The 14064-nt window shown below is 40.0% G+C and overlaps 1 protein-coding gene across 4 annotated transcripts in view; it reads right to left on the bottom strand.

Moving 5' to 3' along the window:
* The window catches only part of UNC50 (unc-50 inner nuclear membrane RNA binding protein), a 71106-nt gene extending 57076 nt beyond the window's left edge, over positions 1-14030 (bottom strand). For all 4 annotated transcript variants that reach the window (XM_053707699.1, XM_053707702.1, XM_053707701.1 and 1 more), the window contains exons 1-2: positions 13955-14030; positions 6607-6889 (exon numbers count right to left, since the gene is read on the bottom strand). In XM_053707699.1, the coding sequence (XP_053563674.1) occupies positions 6607-6883 (277 nt within the window). In that variant the 5' untranslated portion in view covers positions 6884-6889; positions 13955-14030. The remainder of the gene's footprint in view (positions 1-6606; positions 6890-13954) is intronic.
* Positions 14031-14064: the final 34 nt, after the last annotated feature.

Consider the following 14064-nt stretch of genomic DNA (forward strand, 5'->3'; position numbering starts at 1 on the left):
AAACAAGTTGAAATTAACTGTTGGTACAAAACCCAGACCAAGAGACAGCACCCTCTCCTCATGGTTAGTAAGAATGTGGTTAGATAGATTTATGACGGTATGTACTTGGACGGGGCTCTCGTCTGACGTGATGGATACCTCCCTTGTTGGGGTCCCTGTATGGTAGTACCTCCCCCTTCGCTGGTGTGATGGCCTATCTGAAAAACCTGCTCCAGTTGTACTAGCTCGTCATCCCTATTGTGTACCATATTATTGGTGGATTGAACTGGAGTATAGTGGTAATCAGATGTAGGCTGATACCTTCTTTGTTGACTTGATTGGCCCCTAGATCGTGAGGAGTTGTAGATTATTCTACCTCTCCCAGAGCCTGCCCTATTACCACTCCTACTCCGGTGGTACATATGACCCCCACTTCTATTGAGTTCAGTGTTAATATCAACGATTTCTTGTGGAAAGTTACTATCTTCATTCTCTGACTGTGTACTATCGCCACCTGAGTCAGCCTCACTCTCAGAAAATGTAACTGATCTTCTACCTCTAGATCTTCTCCCCCTGTTACGTCTTCCCCCTCTGGAAAAATTCTGGGACCTCCTAAATTGGGACCTTTGGCTCTTATTCCAAATATATATTTTGTTACTGTCATAGTCTGCCTTATCTCTAATAAATTTAGTGTGTTTGATGTTAACTATTTCACTTTTCACCTCTGATATGGTACGTTGTAAGACCTTATCAAAATTGGGATAATCTACTGTGTTGGAATAGGTATTCAGAAGTAGCTGTACCTCCACAATCTCAGACCGTATAGATGATAGCATATTAGACTTATAGGTAACTAACAATTTCATCAGTCTAAATGAACAGTCATTAAGCACAGTATTCCACAATTCTATAAATTCTGTATCCTCTGTTTCAAAAGTGGGGAATTTATTGACCCTGAGACCTCTTGGTATCATATTTAAGGCCAAGTATTTCTCCAGAGTCCATATGTCCCATTTGAGTTTTTTCTCTTTAGTTAGCAACCGTTCCATGTCATCAAATAACATAGGCAAGTCATAGTTGTTTCTGTCCTGTGAAAAAATCTGGTCAATCTCTCTATTGTCCACATCTCTTTCATCTGCCTTCTTTAGGGAATAGAATACCACTGTTGTTTCATCTTGAATTTGCTGCATGATGTACTGGTTAGTTGGTTTAAGTGGCTTACCACCTGCCACTTTAGATATAGCACAAAAAAGAATAAAGTCCCAACTAATCCTTTGAAAGAAGTTTGCCCCACTAAAGTTTAACCGGACAATTTGCTTATACAGATACCCTCAGGAATACTTCAAAGTCTTTAAGGGGCCTCAATAATTAAATAAACAAATAAACAGAGTTCATCTGAATAGTAGTGTTGAATGAACCAATGCCTGTCAGTGTGCTCAGCATATAACAAACAGTTCTTAAATTTTGAGAGTCCGCTCTATAGCTCATATGTATAGCCTCTAATTAGGTGTTCATTGGCTTTAACGCTGACTTAAATAAGTAGATAAACAGGTATCCCAAATATGTTCGACAAAAATACAAGTTGTACAAATAGAGATTCTCACCAGCTGTGGTATCCTGCTCTCCCAGGCTACTGCCTGTCCACCAACGCGGAACGAGCGCACCTCTAGCCGGGCTTCTCCTTCGGTAGTGTGTTCTGTATCGAGCCGCGTCCTGTTAGCCAATAACAGGACGCGGCTCGATACAGAACACACTACCGAAGGAGAAGCCCGGCTAGAGGTGCGCTCGTTCCGCGTTGGTGGACAGGCAGTAGCCTGGGAGAGCAGGATACCACAGCTGGTGAGAATCTCTATTTGTACAACTTGTATTTTTGTCGAGCATATTTGGGATACCTGTTTATCTACTTATTTAAGTCAGCGTTAAAGCCAATGAACACCTAATTAGAGGCTATACATATGAGCTATAGAGCGGACTCTCAAAATTTAAGAACTGTTTGTTATATGCTGAGCACACTGACAGGCATTGGTTCATTCAACACTACTATTCAGATGAACTCTGTTTATTTGTTTATTTAATTATTGAGGCCCCTTAAAGACTTTGAAGTATTCCTGAGGGTATCTGTATAAGCAAATTGTCCGGTTAAACTTTAGTGGGGCAAACTTCTTTCAAAGGATTAGTTGGGACTTTATTCTTTTTTTTGCATCTGTGAGCCATTTTGATCTTTCTCTTCCCCCTGGCACGCACCTTTACTATTGAGGCCTAACCTGGATATTTGCTCTGCTGGAGCTGTGAGATTTGTAATCCACATTACCAGCTTCTATATAAATATTCACTGGCGGACTCTGGGTGATTACTGAATTTGCTGATGAGAGTGGACGAATACTTTCAGAAATTGAAATCACATCAAAGTGACAGCATGAGCCAGAAAAATAAAAGCAGCGATAGAAAAGCTAAGCACCAGCTAGAAACTCAGGCGGTGATTGAGATGTACCCAGAGGACACCGCCAAACGCACTGGAGATCAGACACAACTTATGAAAGACCTGAAATCCTTTTTTCTCCCAAAAATGGAGAACCTGCAAGCAGGACTTGACACCCTAACTAGCGAGGTCAGGCAGTACTCTACCTGTATCTCTGAAGCAGAGGGCCACATCTCTGAAATAGAAGACAGACAGGCGGCATCTAGTAATTCCCTGCAACAAATACTACGTCAGAATAAGTTACTGCAAGAGCGTGTGGACGACCTGGAAAAACGCAGCCGCAATAATCTGCGGGTGGTGGGTCTGCCTGAAAAAGTCAAGGGGAAGGATCTCCTGGCTTTTGCAGCTTTAATTCTGCCAAAGCTTCTGGGCATACCACACGATATATTGCCCTTGGATGTGGAGATGGCTCACAGAGTAGGCCCTGAAAGAAATCTGGAAAACAACAACATGAAACCGAGATAAGTAATCTTCAGGTGTCTCAACTTCCAAGAGAAGCTGCGAATCTTAAGGGCTTATCGCCTCCAGAAAGAAGTTTTATATGAGGGCAATCGGCTCTTGTTATTTCAAGATTTTTCTTCAGAGGTATCCAGGCAACGGAAAGATTTCTCACCTATTTGCTCACGCTTATATGAGCAAGGCCGACAAGTGGCCCTGCTCTTTCCAGCCAAGCTTCGCTTACAAACCCCTACAGGCCCGAAATATTTCCACTCCCCTCAGGCAGTGGAAAGCTATTTGGAAACGGAGAGGAAACAGAAGGACGCGGGCTGAGGGCCCTGGACTCTCTCATGACGCAGCACGTAACTATATTATAATTATCACTGTTACTGTTTATGTTTTTATTTGTTTTTGATAGACTTTCACAAAGAAAATGCACATATGACTCTAAAAGAACACTCCTAGAGACTGGTGATTTGAAGGGGAGACCTGGTCTGGGTCTCACCTTGCATGCCCGAGGACAATGTGTAATCACGGGCTTGAACATGTTATGTCAGTTATTGTTAACTAGTGTGATGCTCGTTGTTTTAATTTTATTTAATGTTTGTTTGATTGCCTTGCCTATACTTGCACCTAATAGTTCTGAACTAACACTTTTCTTATGTGCCCTTATGGCTAGATGGACTCTAACATTGAATTTTCCTCCCATACAGGTCCTCAGGCGTTATACACCCTACCCATTCCTACTATTACTCTGTGTTTTTAAGACTTTAGGATGTCTGGACGGGTGTGGACTCTCTCTTTGGAGGTTCCACTCCAGGCCCGCGTTTGGCGGTCGCCTGGTCCGATTGCTGCTACCTCCGCGAGCGAGGCCCGCCTGTGGGGGGGGCGGTAGGGGGCCCGTGTGGGCCATAGGATTAGCAACACCATCACCTATTCGGCCCAGTGTATATCAATGTACTACGACTTGTCCTCTCCTATCCTGTGTACTCACCAAATTGCACTCATCACACTGTATTACCTTTTCCTTTCACGAGGGGTGGGGGATTGACTTGTTACATGGGAGTTTCACATATGTGTATTTCTATCTGACTTTCCTGCTGCCTCCTCCGCAGGCGGAATCCGCCTGTGGGCTGGGTGGCGAGGGGAGCGGATCTGGTAATCGCTTCACTGTATTACATGTCGCCAGGTGTGTTGTGTATTGCTGTGGAACCCCTTCCTATCCAATAATTTGCACATATCCCCAGACATTACCATTACAATGTATTGCTAGATATCTTTGCTGGGAGCTCATAGTTGCTTTATTGCTACAGGGAGTTCAATTTCTGGGAAATATCTGGGTTGTGGTTGGGATAGGGAGAACATTGCTGTGGGAATATATTGGTTCATATGGTATGATGGCTTATCTGGGAGAAATTTGCAAGTTCTGTTTCAGATATATATGGATAAGACCCCTCGTAACATTGCTATATATGTTAGTTGGATGCCATGTCCAAGCTTGTAGAATATAATATATACCTTATTCTGGCCAAACTAGGTAACACATACCTTAATTCCACATGTACACAGTTTAACCTTCTCCCCCCCCCCCCCCTTTTTTTTTTTTTTTTCTTTCTCCCCTCTCTTTCTCTTCTTCTTCCCTCCCTGCCTTTCTTTTCTCCTCCCCGCCCTCTCTGTACTCATTCCTCTTATCCCCTCTATATGGATATAAATGACACTTAAATTGACGTCTTGGAACGTGGGGGGTATTAACTCCCCAATAAAGAGGAGAGCGATCCTCTCTCATTTAAAAAAACTAGACTCTGACATAGCGCTCCTTCAAGAGACCCACTTAACAGATACAGAACATGACAAATTAAAACAAACATGGGTGGGATCGATCTCTTACCTGTCTTATACTAGCTCAAGTAGAGGTTTGGCTGTTCTATTTGGTAAGCGCCTTTCATTTGAACTGTTGCAGACGTATAAGGATAAGGAGGGTAGATTTCTGATACTGAGGGTTAAAATTCAGGACACCATCTACGTTCTTTGCAATATTTATGCCCCCAACTCTAAAACTTTTGCCTTTTGGAACACTTTGACTCAAGCATTGACTCCTTTTGGTGATGCTCCACTTATCCTGGGGGGAGATTTTAATCTGACTCCAAGCCCGCAGCTGGATAGAACTTGGTTGGGTCCGATAGACGCTAATGCTCGGCTTTCAAAACATAAGGGAAGATTTGAAACAAAGGTTTTCTCCAAACTCCACTCAGATTTGGCGGTGTGCGACATCTGGAGAAGGAGACATCCTCTGGAGAGGAGCTATACATGCCTGTCCAAGACGGCAAGCTCTCTATCTAGAATTGACATGTTTTGGATATCAGAAGGGCTAATTCCTAGGGTTAGTCAAGAGAAAATATACACTATCTTACTATCAGATCACGCCCCAGTGGGACTGATGCTGAAACTCCACAGAAATAAGCCAAATAGGAATACGCTCAGGTTCCCATCATACTTGTTGACCTCGGAGGCCTTCAAAAAATACCTCACACACTGCTGGAACGATTTCTATACAGAGAACCACCAGCATCTGGATCGACCACAGCTGTTCTGGGATACTGCCAAAGCAGTTCTAACAGGACACATTATTTCCTATGTAGCTAATTTAAAGCATAGGGCACAACAGAGACATGACGAGTTACAGAAGACCCTGGAACAGTCTTACCAAACTTACCATGTCTCCAGATCCAGGGACACACAAGAGGCGTTCGTGTTGGCTAGGGAGGAGTTGGAGGCTTTCCTGAAACAGAAAGCGGCTTCTGACCTGTTGAAGTCGGCGAGTAAATTCCATACACAGTTTAAGAGGGTTCTCTTTAGGCACATGTTTATTGAGAGACAAGACGCTTGCTGGGACACTAAACATAGACTACAACCTTTTCTGAGGAAATGGAGACATCTTATAGAAAAGCTACCAGCAGGACAGCAAAAACAAATTCTTAAACCCTTTGCACAGCATGAGATAGTGTTGGAGGGCATTCTGCGGGGAGAATGGGCCGCTTTAACCACCGAGGAGACCCCCCAGAACAGAACTGATGGGTCTGAGATGATTCTGACTGAATCTTTCTTTTAATTGCACCTGGGAGGTCCCCCTCCTCCTCTTCACACTACTCCCACACCCTCCCCCCCCCCCCTTTTCTCCTCTTTTCCTTCTCCCCCCTTTTTTTTTTTTTTTTTTTCTCTTCCTTCTCTCCCACTTACACATTTTTATTACGCCATAGGGCTGGACATGTGAGGGTCAACATGAGGGTATACTACTTAGGTAACAAGGCACTTAGTTTTAATTGTTGTTAGATGTATTAGAAATGTTAAGTTGTTGTTGTTTTTTAAGTTTAAAAAAGAAAAAAGATATTGAGGGATACGTGCAATCATCCACTGGAAACTAATACCTGCTTTTCCTTGTAAACAACGAATGGTTCTACAATACGACTGTGTCATACCCTTCTATGTGGGCTTAACTAGTCGGAAAACTTACTTACACTGTCCATATGTATCCTGTTAACTTTCTGGCTAATAAGTATGTAATCTTTTTATATGAATGCTGAGACGGTTGTATTTGTGATACCTGTACTCATTTGTTGTATCCTCAATAATAAAAACGAATTTAAAAAAAATAAAATAGTTCATAAAATTTGCATTTTCTAACAAAGACTCAAGGACGACCAAAGACTTACCGCACAGCCAGATGCTCAAAAGCACCAAAAAAGCTGGATCGTCTCTTGCCCATTGGTCTTTAGTTTGTTTTCTGTAATGAAAATTTCTGTAAACTTTCTGTGGTGAAGTAAAAAGATAGAGCATCTGCCAAACAGCAAATTCAAAGTCCATCTGCTTGAAGCGAAAGAGCCTTCTGAGATACTTATAGCGCTTAGCCCCTGCGGTATGTCTTGCTGCATCTCGAGAACTCAAACTGCCATTAACTTGGTTCTTGTTGACTAAGGTGGTTGGCAGCATTTTGTTCTGCAAAGGAACAAACTTATATAAATACAGTATTGTTAAAAAAAAATGCAATTAATATAGAAGGCCTAACGTAAAATGTACAATTTACATTTTTTTCTTAAAGTCTTGTCAACCAAATATGAATCATTTCACAATATAATCACATGCAGCAAAATGAAAATCTTTCTGAAAATGAGCTATGTTTATTATTAATATTATTATTGTAAAGTGTAGAACAGTTTTAAGCAAGAACGTATATGTTTAATATATGCAATAAAGGTTTATTTTAATTCACTGAACATTGTAACTCAGCTACAGTGCTCCAGTACAATACAGAGGATTTTCCAGTGCTTTTTAGCAATTTTACATACTTATGTGTCATAGCTCTGGTTTTGCATGAGATTAATAATTTATGACATGGAAACAGAATAAAATTATAATAATAGCCCTAAAATCAAGAAATCATACAAAAATAATGAATCAGACCAACATTATAAAAGTATTTCCATTGAAGATCTTAAAAACTTTCAAAATGAGTGAGACTTTGTTAAAAGTCTCACTATTAGGTACGTGTCCTAGCAGCGACTCTTTTCTGGAGCTCCAGGAGAGGAGTTAATAACCCGCCGTTTATTGCTCTAAAATTACAGCATTTTCCAGCCAAACGATCAAATTAGTACATATTTGGTACCTAAATTCCAATATGTTGCTGTATTAATGACCCCAGAGGCAGAACAGGACAACTGAGGCCTGCAGTGGCGGTAATTTTGTAGGCAGCGTCATCCCCCGGTTACCCGGGGTATTTCCCCAGAACTGATAATACATCGTTCTAGGGCTGCAACGATTATTTTCATAATCGATTAATCGGACGATTATTTTTTCGACTAATCGGATAAAAAAAAGAATCAATAATTGTTTCCTATATTTTAAATAGAATCCACATACGGAGTGTTAAAAATATAAACTTCAAACTAAAACTTTACATTAACACAATTAAATTTTTAAGCAGCAGAGAGGTGTTTTATAATTAAGCAAAACAAAAACTGTTTGAAAAGAGGTAGAACTTCCACCTTGGCAAGGGGCCTCTCAATAAAGTAACCCTTGACTTCATTCTAACATAAAACATAGCTTGAATATCTATACACAATGGTAAATAACCAGCTATATGGTTAGGGGAAAATATCTAGTCCGGTCTAAAAAATAACAGATATATACTTATAAAGGATGAATCTGGTACATATCACAATTGAGTAAAAAATATAAAAACAATAAAAACAAATCAAAAGCGCTAAGGACTATATATCAACAACAGGACAAAGCCTTACACATTTAATTATAGAGTACATATAATCAGCAATAGCAAGCAATCCGCTAATAATTGTGCAAACAGATAATAATGTACATCAATTCAAACAACTCCCATCAATCTAAGAGCTAGGTGTAAATAACAAGCTCAGCACTATATCATGCAAAGCATAGTTCCAAATCACCTGATTTAATATAAAAAATCCAAATGATGACTCTTATTATATCTGGATTGCACATAGGCCAGAGGTAGTTGTAAACTTATACTGTCTTGAAAAAGTGAAAAGTATACGTCTGTAGACGTCCTTTAGGCTAAGGACATAACCATAAAACACAATACCATGTGCAGGAGCTCAGTGGAGTGAAGCAGCTGATGTTGTGCACAGACCAACTAATTGCAAACCAGCTAATCGATGAGATTCGTTGACAACTATTTTCATAATCGATTATGACGATTAGTTGTTGCAGCTCTACATCATTCCTGACATAACAGCCTAGACCTTGCACAGCATTTGTTACCTAATAGAGCCGGATCGATTATCTACACAGCAGATTGATACCACTGAAGATAATACCGCACTCAGGTATTGCCACATGGGTCACTGACTTTTCTAACAAGATGGACTTACAATTCGCCAAATTGGAATTGATGCTACAAAACCTTATAGAAAAGTCGATCTTAGAACGCGATCTACAACTCCTTATAAAAAGATTTGAAAATGTCAAATTCAAAGAAAAAACAATCCAAAGGCTTACAATTTACCAGTCTGACCCAGTCTTGCAGATGGCTGAGATTGACCAGCCTGAGGCATTAGCAACAGGTAACTTCTCACAGCCACATAACACGTTGGCAACAAAAGCCCCGCAGTCCAAGCCGACTGTCATTTACCAGACAAATAAAAGCGGGTGTGAAAATGACACTGAAGCAGCGCTCCATGTCCTAATATTGGATCTTTCAAATTTGGAATACACTACCCTGCAATCTGCAACGGAACTTACAAGGATGCCAACTTTTCACCAGCTGACAAAAATAGATCCCGCTACCATGCTTACCTATACTAGCGAGTGGGGAAACCTATCTAATACACAAATGAAGAGGGGTCACACTGGAACAGCAAGGCTGCCCATGCAGATGGGTCAGTCTTTGGATCTGGATCAACCGCCCTGGGAGCTTGGGGGGGACCTCCGGGAGGCCATAACCACAGAGACAGCACGACCCTTACTTCACAATGGCGGTCCAGAAGGCGCCTTAGACTGCAGACAGTATGAAGAAACCCCAGCTACACCACAAAATCCTGTAAGGGATTCACGCCTCACAGCGGTATTAGATGCCGATTCAGACTTACAACATTATAACCAGATGAAGGGACATAGTCACCACATTCCGGTCACCTTCTCTATAAAACCCAAGGATATGCTCATGTTAGTAAACCTAAAAGGAGGATAGCTTGCTCCCAATATAATATGGCCCTATAGATACTCGCTATAAAACCTCAATGACCTAACCGCTATGCTTATAAAGATATTGTTTAACTGTAAACTCATAATTCACATATAAATGTGTCTGTATATTTATTTAGTATTCTATACGGAAAAGTACCCTCTATTCCCTGGACTCCCTTTCTATAGCCATCAAAATGTTACCACTGTTGTTAAATTAAAGAGGAAGACAGAAGGTTTATAAAGTACTATAGTTAGAACGTTCCATAGATTTTACTGTGACGTTTAACATTTTGTTTATCTGTATGCTTGCATTCGATATGCCAATGTATTATTATGGGTCAAAGACACTTTACACAGAGCACATGCATAATAACATATATTAAAATACAATCCCCCCCTCCTTGTGGCTCACGATTGGGGCCACGTGGAGGAGTCACAACACTAACAGAGTAAATGGATTGCAATCTTTCACTTGACACTTATCAACAAACTGCATACACAGATCCACACACAAAAAAAATTGACCCAGTAATACTCCTTGGTCTGACACACATGGTTAATTAAATATCCACACAACAGAAACAAGATAATTTCCTAACTAAGCAACAACAATAAAGTTCATTTTTTTTTATATCTCTACTATTGTATTTGGTCACATTTATTGCAAGGTTTAGCCATAATCTTTACTTAAAATAACTGTCTTCAGGACATACTCACGTAACCTATTTAAGTTTTACAATGAAGCTGTTAATGTTTAAATTGATGTTTACAGTTCTGGTGGCCAGCATCTCCGCTTGTTTTATGTTAATCATTCCTTTTTATTAATTATCTAGAGATGCAATTTAACCAACCCCTACACTCGTCCTATTGAGTTATCACAGGTCCAAGAGTGACATTGAAAAAACAAGGGGACAAAAATGAGGACTTTAACACATATGTGTCATAATACCAGATATGACAGGGCTCGACAACCCCAGGAGCCTGGTAGCCACTGGCTCCTAGAATTTTACCCCTGGCTCCTAACTTTTTGGGTTTTTCTCCATATGTCTATATACAAATCCAACGGTCTGGCTCCTAAAAATATGCCTGGCTCCTAAATTTTCTTACTGGCTCCTAATTTTTAAACACATTTGTCAAGCACTGAGATATGATGTAACTGTTTGATATATTTGAATACTGTAACCGTACATAACATGTTGTCCTCAATAAAAATATATATAAAAAAAAGTCTCACTATTAATTGTGGCTTGGTATTTTCTACCAAATGTAAGAAAACACATCTTCTAGATGTCCCTGCCTTGCCATACACATATGTCTACAATCAATGTCATGCTTGTCTCCCCACTGGTCCTTTAAAACAAACTCCTTGTATGTCCCAGGTTAGGTAACCACAATGGTAATTTCACAGCAGGTGAACCTCAGGGAAAAAAGAAACACATATAGTGAAGTTCTGTGGTTATGTTTTAGAAGAGCCAGAAAAGGTACTCACATTGTCTAGAGCTTCAAGATCAAGCTCTAGATATAAGTGCACAGGGAACTCCTAATAGGAGACAAGGCAAAGAACGATATCCCAGCTTCACAAGGAATGAATCAGAAGTGGTAAAAAAGTACTAACATTGTATTAAAAACAATTTACAGGCCATACATATGAGACTGTCCCAATCATAGACCACGGCAAGCAAAAGACTGTGTATCACAGCGCCCAATAAAAGTCTAGGGAAAGAGGGAGAGCACTTCTAATACCAGCTCTAACTCGGTGCCGAAAGCGCTATTTTTTTTTTTTTTTACCTTGAGCCCAGTTAGCACTCATGAGCGATACAAAATTATCGCTCCACTTGTAATTTAGCCCTATATTATCCTCTTACATGAAAACAGAGCTCAAAGATCCCAAGCACCTCAAAAAATAGGCATGAGAGATAGATTATGAGCCCTTGGCTGCTACATGCAACCCCTGCAAGACACTCTAGGAGTCACATTTCCATGCATGCTGTAATTGGAATCACAGAGAAAGAATGAGCTTGCATGGCTGAGCTTGTTAATGAATACAGTGGGAGTTGGGACTTCTGTTATTGCCTAGAGGTAGTGGCTACACTCAACAGATGTACAAGGACAGCGTATGCATTTCCATATGTGCAGAAGCTTGTCTGGGTACATAGTTTAGCTGCTTATTGTGAGTACAGAGCAGGGGTATATCTGTCACTGCCTAGAGGCTCCAGCCACCAGTACACTCACTGAAGATTGATCAGCACTTACTGTTGAAGCTGTACTGGGAAACCAGGGTTGAGCAGGGTAGTTATTATATGCAGTATGAAGCTGTGTAACACCCATATTTGCCAACAAAAGGGTTAAACCCAACCCCCAGCTGGTCAGTGGAAGTGTTAAACCATCCAAACAGCTAATGTTATAAAATACAAAAGCTAAAAGAGGACAGGCAGGACCTTGCATGAGAGCAAGGAACATTACTAATTTTAGAAAGGGACATAAAAGTGCAAAAGGAAAATACTCAAATATGTTAAGAGCATTTTATTATTGCACTATTTATTGTATATAACTGTGTGTTTAAATTCTAAAAATGGATTAAACACATAGTTAAAGTCAGCTACAGAGCAACAGTGAACTACTGGGAGCTAGATGAACACATCTGATGAATCAATAACAAAACACAGATGTGTGTAGCAACCAATCACCAGCTAGTTCCCAGTAGTGTAGGATATATACATATTTTTCAACAAAGGATACCATAAGAACAAAGTGAATTTGAAAACAGAAGTGAATTTAAAAAAATCTTAAAGGGCCATTATAGCCAGAACATACATGCTCTTATATGTTAGAGCATGTAACTATTGGCCACTGACTACTGTGTGTTTAACCCCCACAAAGGGTTTAAACACACAGTAGAAATACCACTACGGACTTGCAGAGCGCTGCTGGTCTCAAGCTGAAAATGCTGATGATCAAATCAGCAACGCTAGTTCCACATCTGAGTTATGCAACTAGCGCTGTTAATTCTATTGTGTGTTTATCCGCTGTGCTTGGGTTAAACACACAGTAGTCAAGAGTCTATAGTCTGAAAATGACATGCTCTAAAACAGGGGTCAGCCACCTTGGGCCCCCAGATGTTTGGGAACTACATTTCCCATGATGCTGACACTCTTTAGGCTGTCTGAGCATCATGGGAAATGTAGTTACAAAACATCTGGGGCCTAAGGTTGCTGACCCCTGCTCTCAAGGATTAGTGCATGTCATTTTTTTACTATAATAACCCTTTATGTGCTCTGAATTATGCAAGTTTAATTCTGATTTTCCTATCCCTTTAAGTAGCAGAATTTATTTCATCCTTTACCGTAAGGGACAGTTTACTTGAAAATGTTTATTGTTTAAAAAGATAGATAATGCCTTTATTACCAATTCCCCAGTTATGCATAACCAAAACAGTTATATTAAAGGGACATTAAATCCAAATTTTTTCTTTCATGATTCAGATAAAAAAAAACAATTTTAAACAACATTCCAATTTACTTGAATTATCAAATTTGCTTAATTCTCTTAATATACTTTTCTGAAAAGCATATCTAGATAGGCTCAGTAGCTGTTGATTGGTGGTTGAAAATAGATGCCTTTGGTGATTGGCTCACCCATGTGCATTGCTATTTCTTCAACAGAGGATATCTAAAGAATGAAGCAAATTATATAATAGAAGTAAATTGGAATGTTGTTTAAAATTGTATTCTCTATATGGATTATGAAAGAAAATTTTGGGGTTTAATGTCCCTTTAATATACTTTTCACCTGTGTGATTACCTTGTATCTAAGGCTCTACAGACTGCCCCCTTATTTCAGTTCTTTTCACAGACTTGCATTTTAGCCAAGCAGTGCCGACTCATAAATAACTCCACCGGAGTTAACAAAATGTTATCTATATGGCACACATGGCTGTATACATATGTGTGTGTGTGTGTGTGTGTGTGTGTGTGTTAAAAACTGTCAAAATGCACTGAGATAAAAGACGGCCTTACAAGGCTTAGACATTAGCGTATGAGCATACCTAGGTTTGTAAACACTTAGAAACCTAATTTACACTAAAGCAGTACTTTATATACAGGCATATTATAAGGTTAAATAGACTTCAGTTGTAACAATTTCCGACGGCATTTATAAATATTTAAATACCAATTGGTTCCTAATATCAGCTCCCTGCGCTATAATCACTCTAGCTGTATCTCAGTCAAAAAGCCTAGGGGTTATCTGTGTGCAGCAAAGCACAATTTGTAAACAACAGTTGCCCTATTATTATAATCTATCCTCCCTCGGTGGTCCCACATAACAAGCTTCAGATCTCACCTAGATCGCTCCCCACTTCCCACCAGCTCCAGCTTCCTGCAACACAACCCAGAACACGTATTCTAGTTACGTCACACACAAAAACGACGGAAGTTGCATTCAAAAAGTAC

Source organism: Bombina bombina, chromosome 3, assembly GCF_027579735.1.
Source record: "Bombina bombina isolate aBomBom1 chromosome 3, aBomBom1.pri, whole genome shotgun sequence".
NCBI classification, from domain to species: domain Eukaryota; kingdom Metazoa; phylum Chordata; class Amphibia; order Anura; family Bombinatoridae; genus Bombina; species Bombina bombina.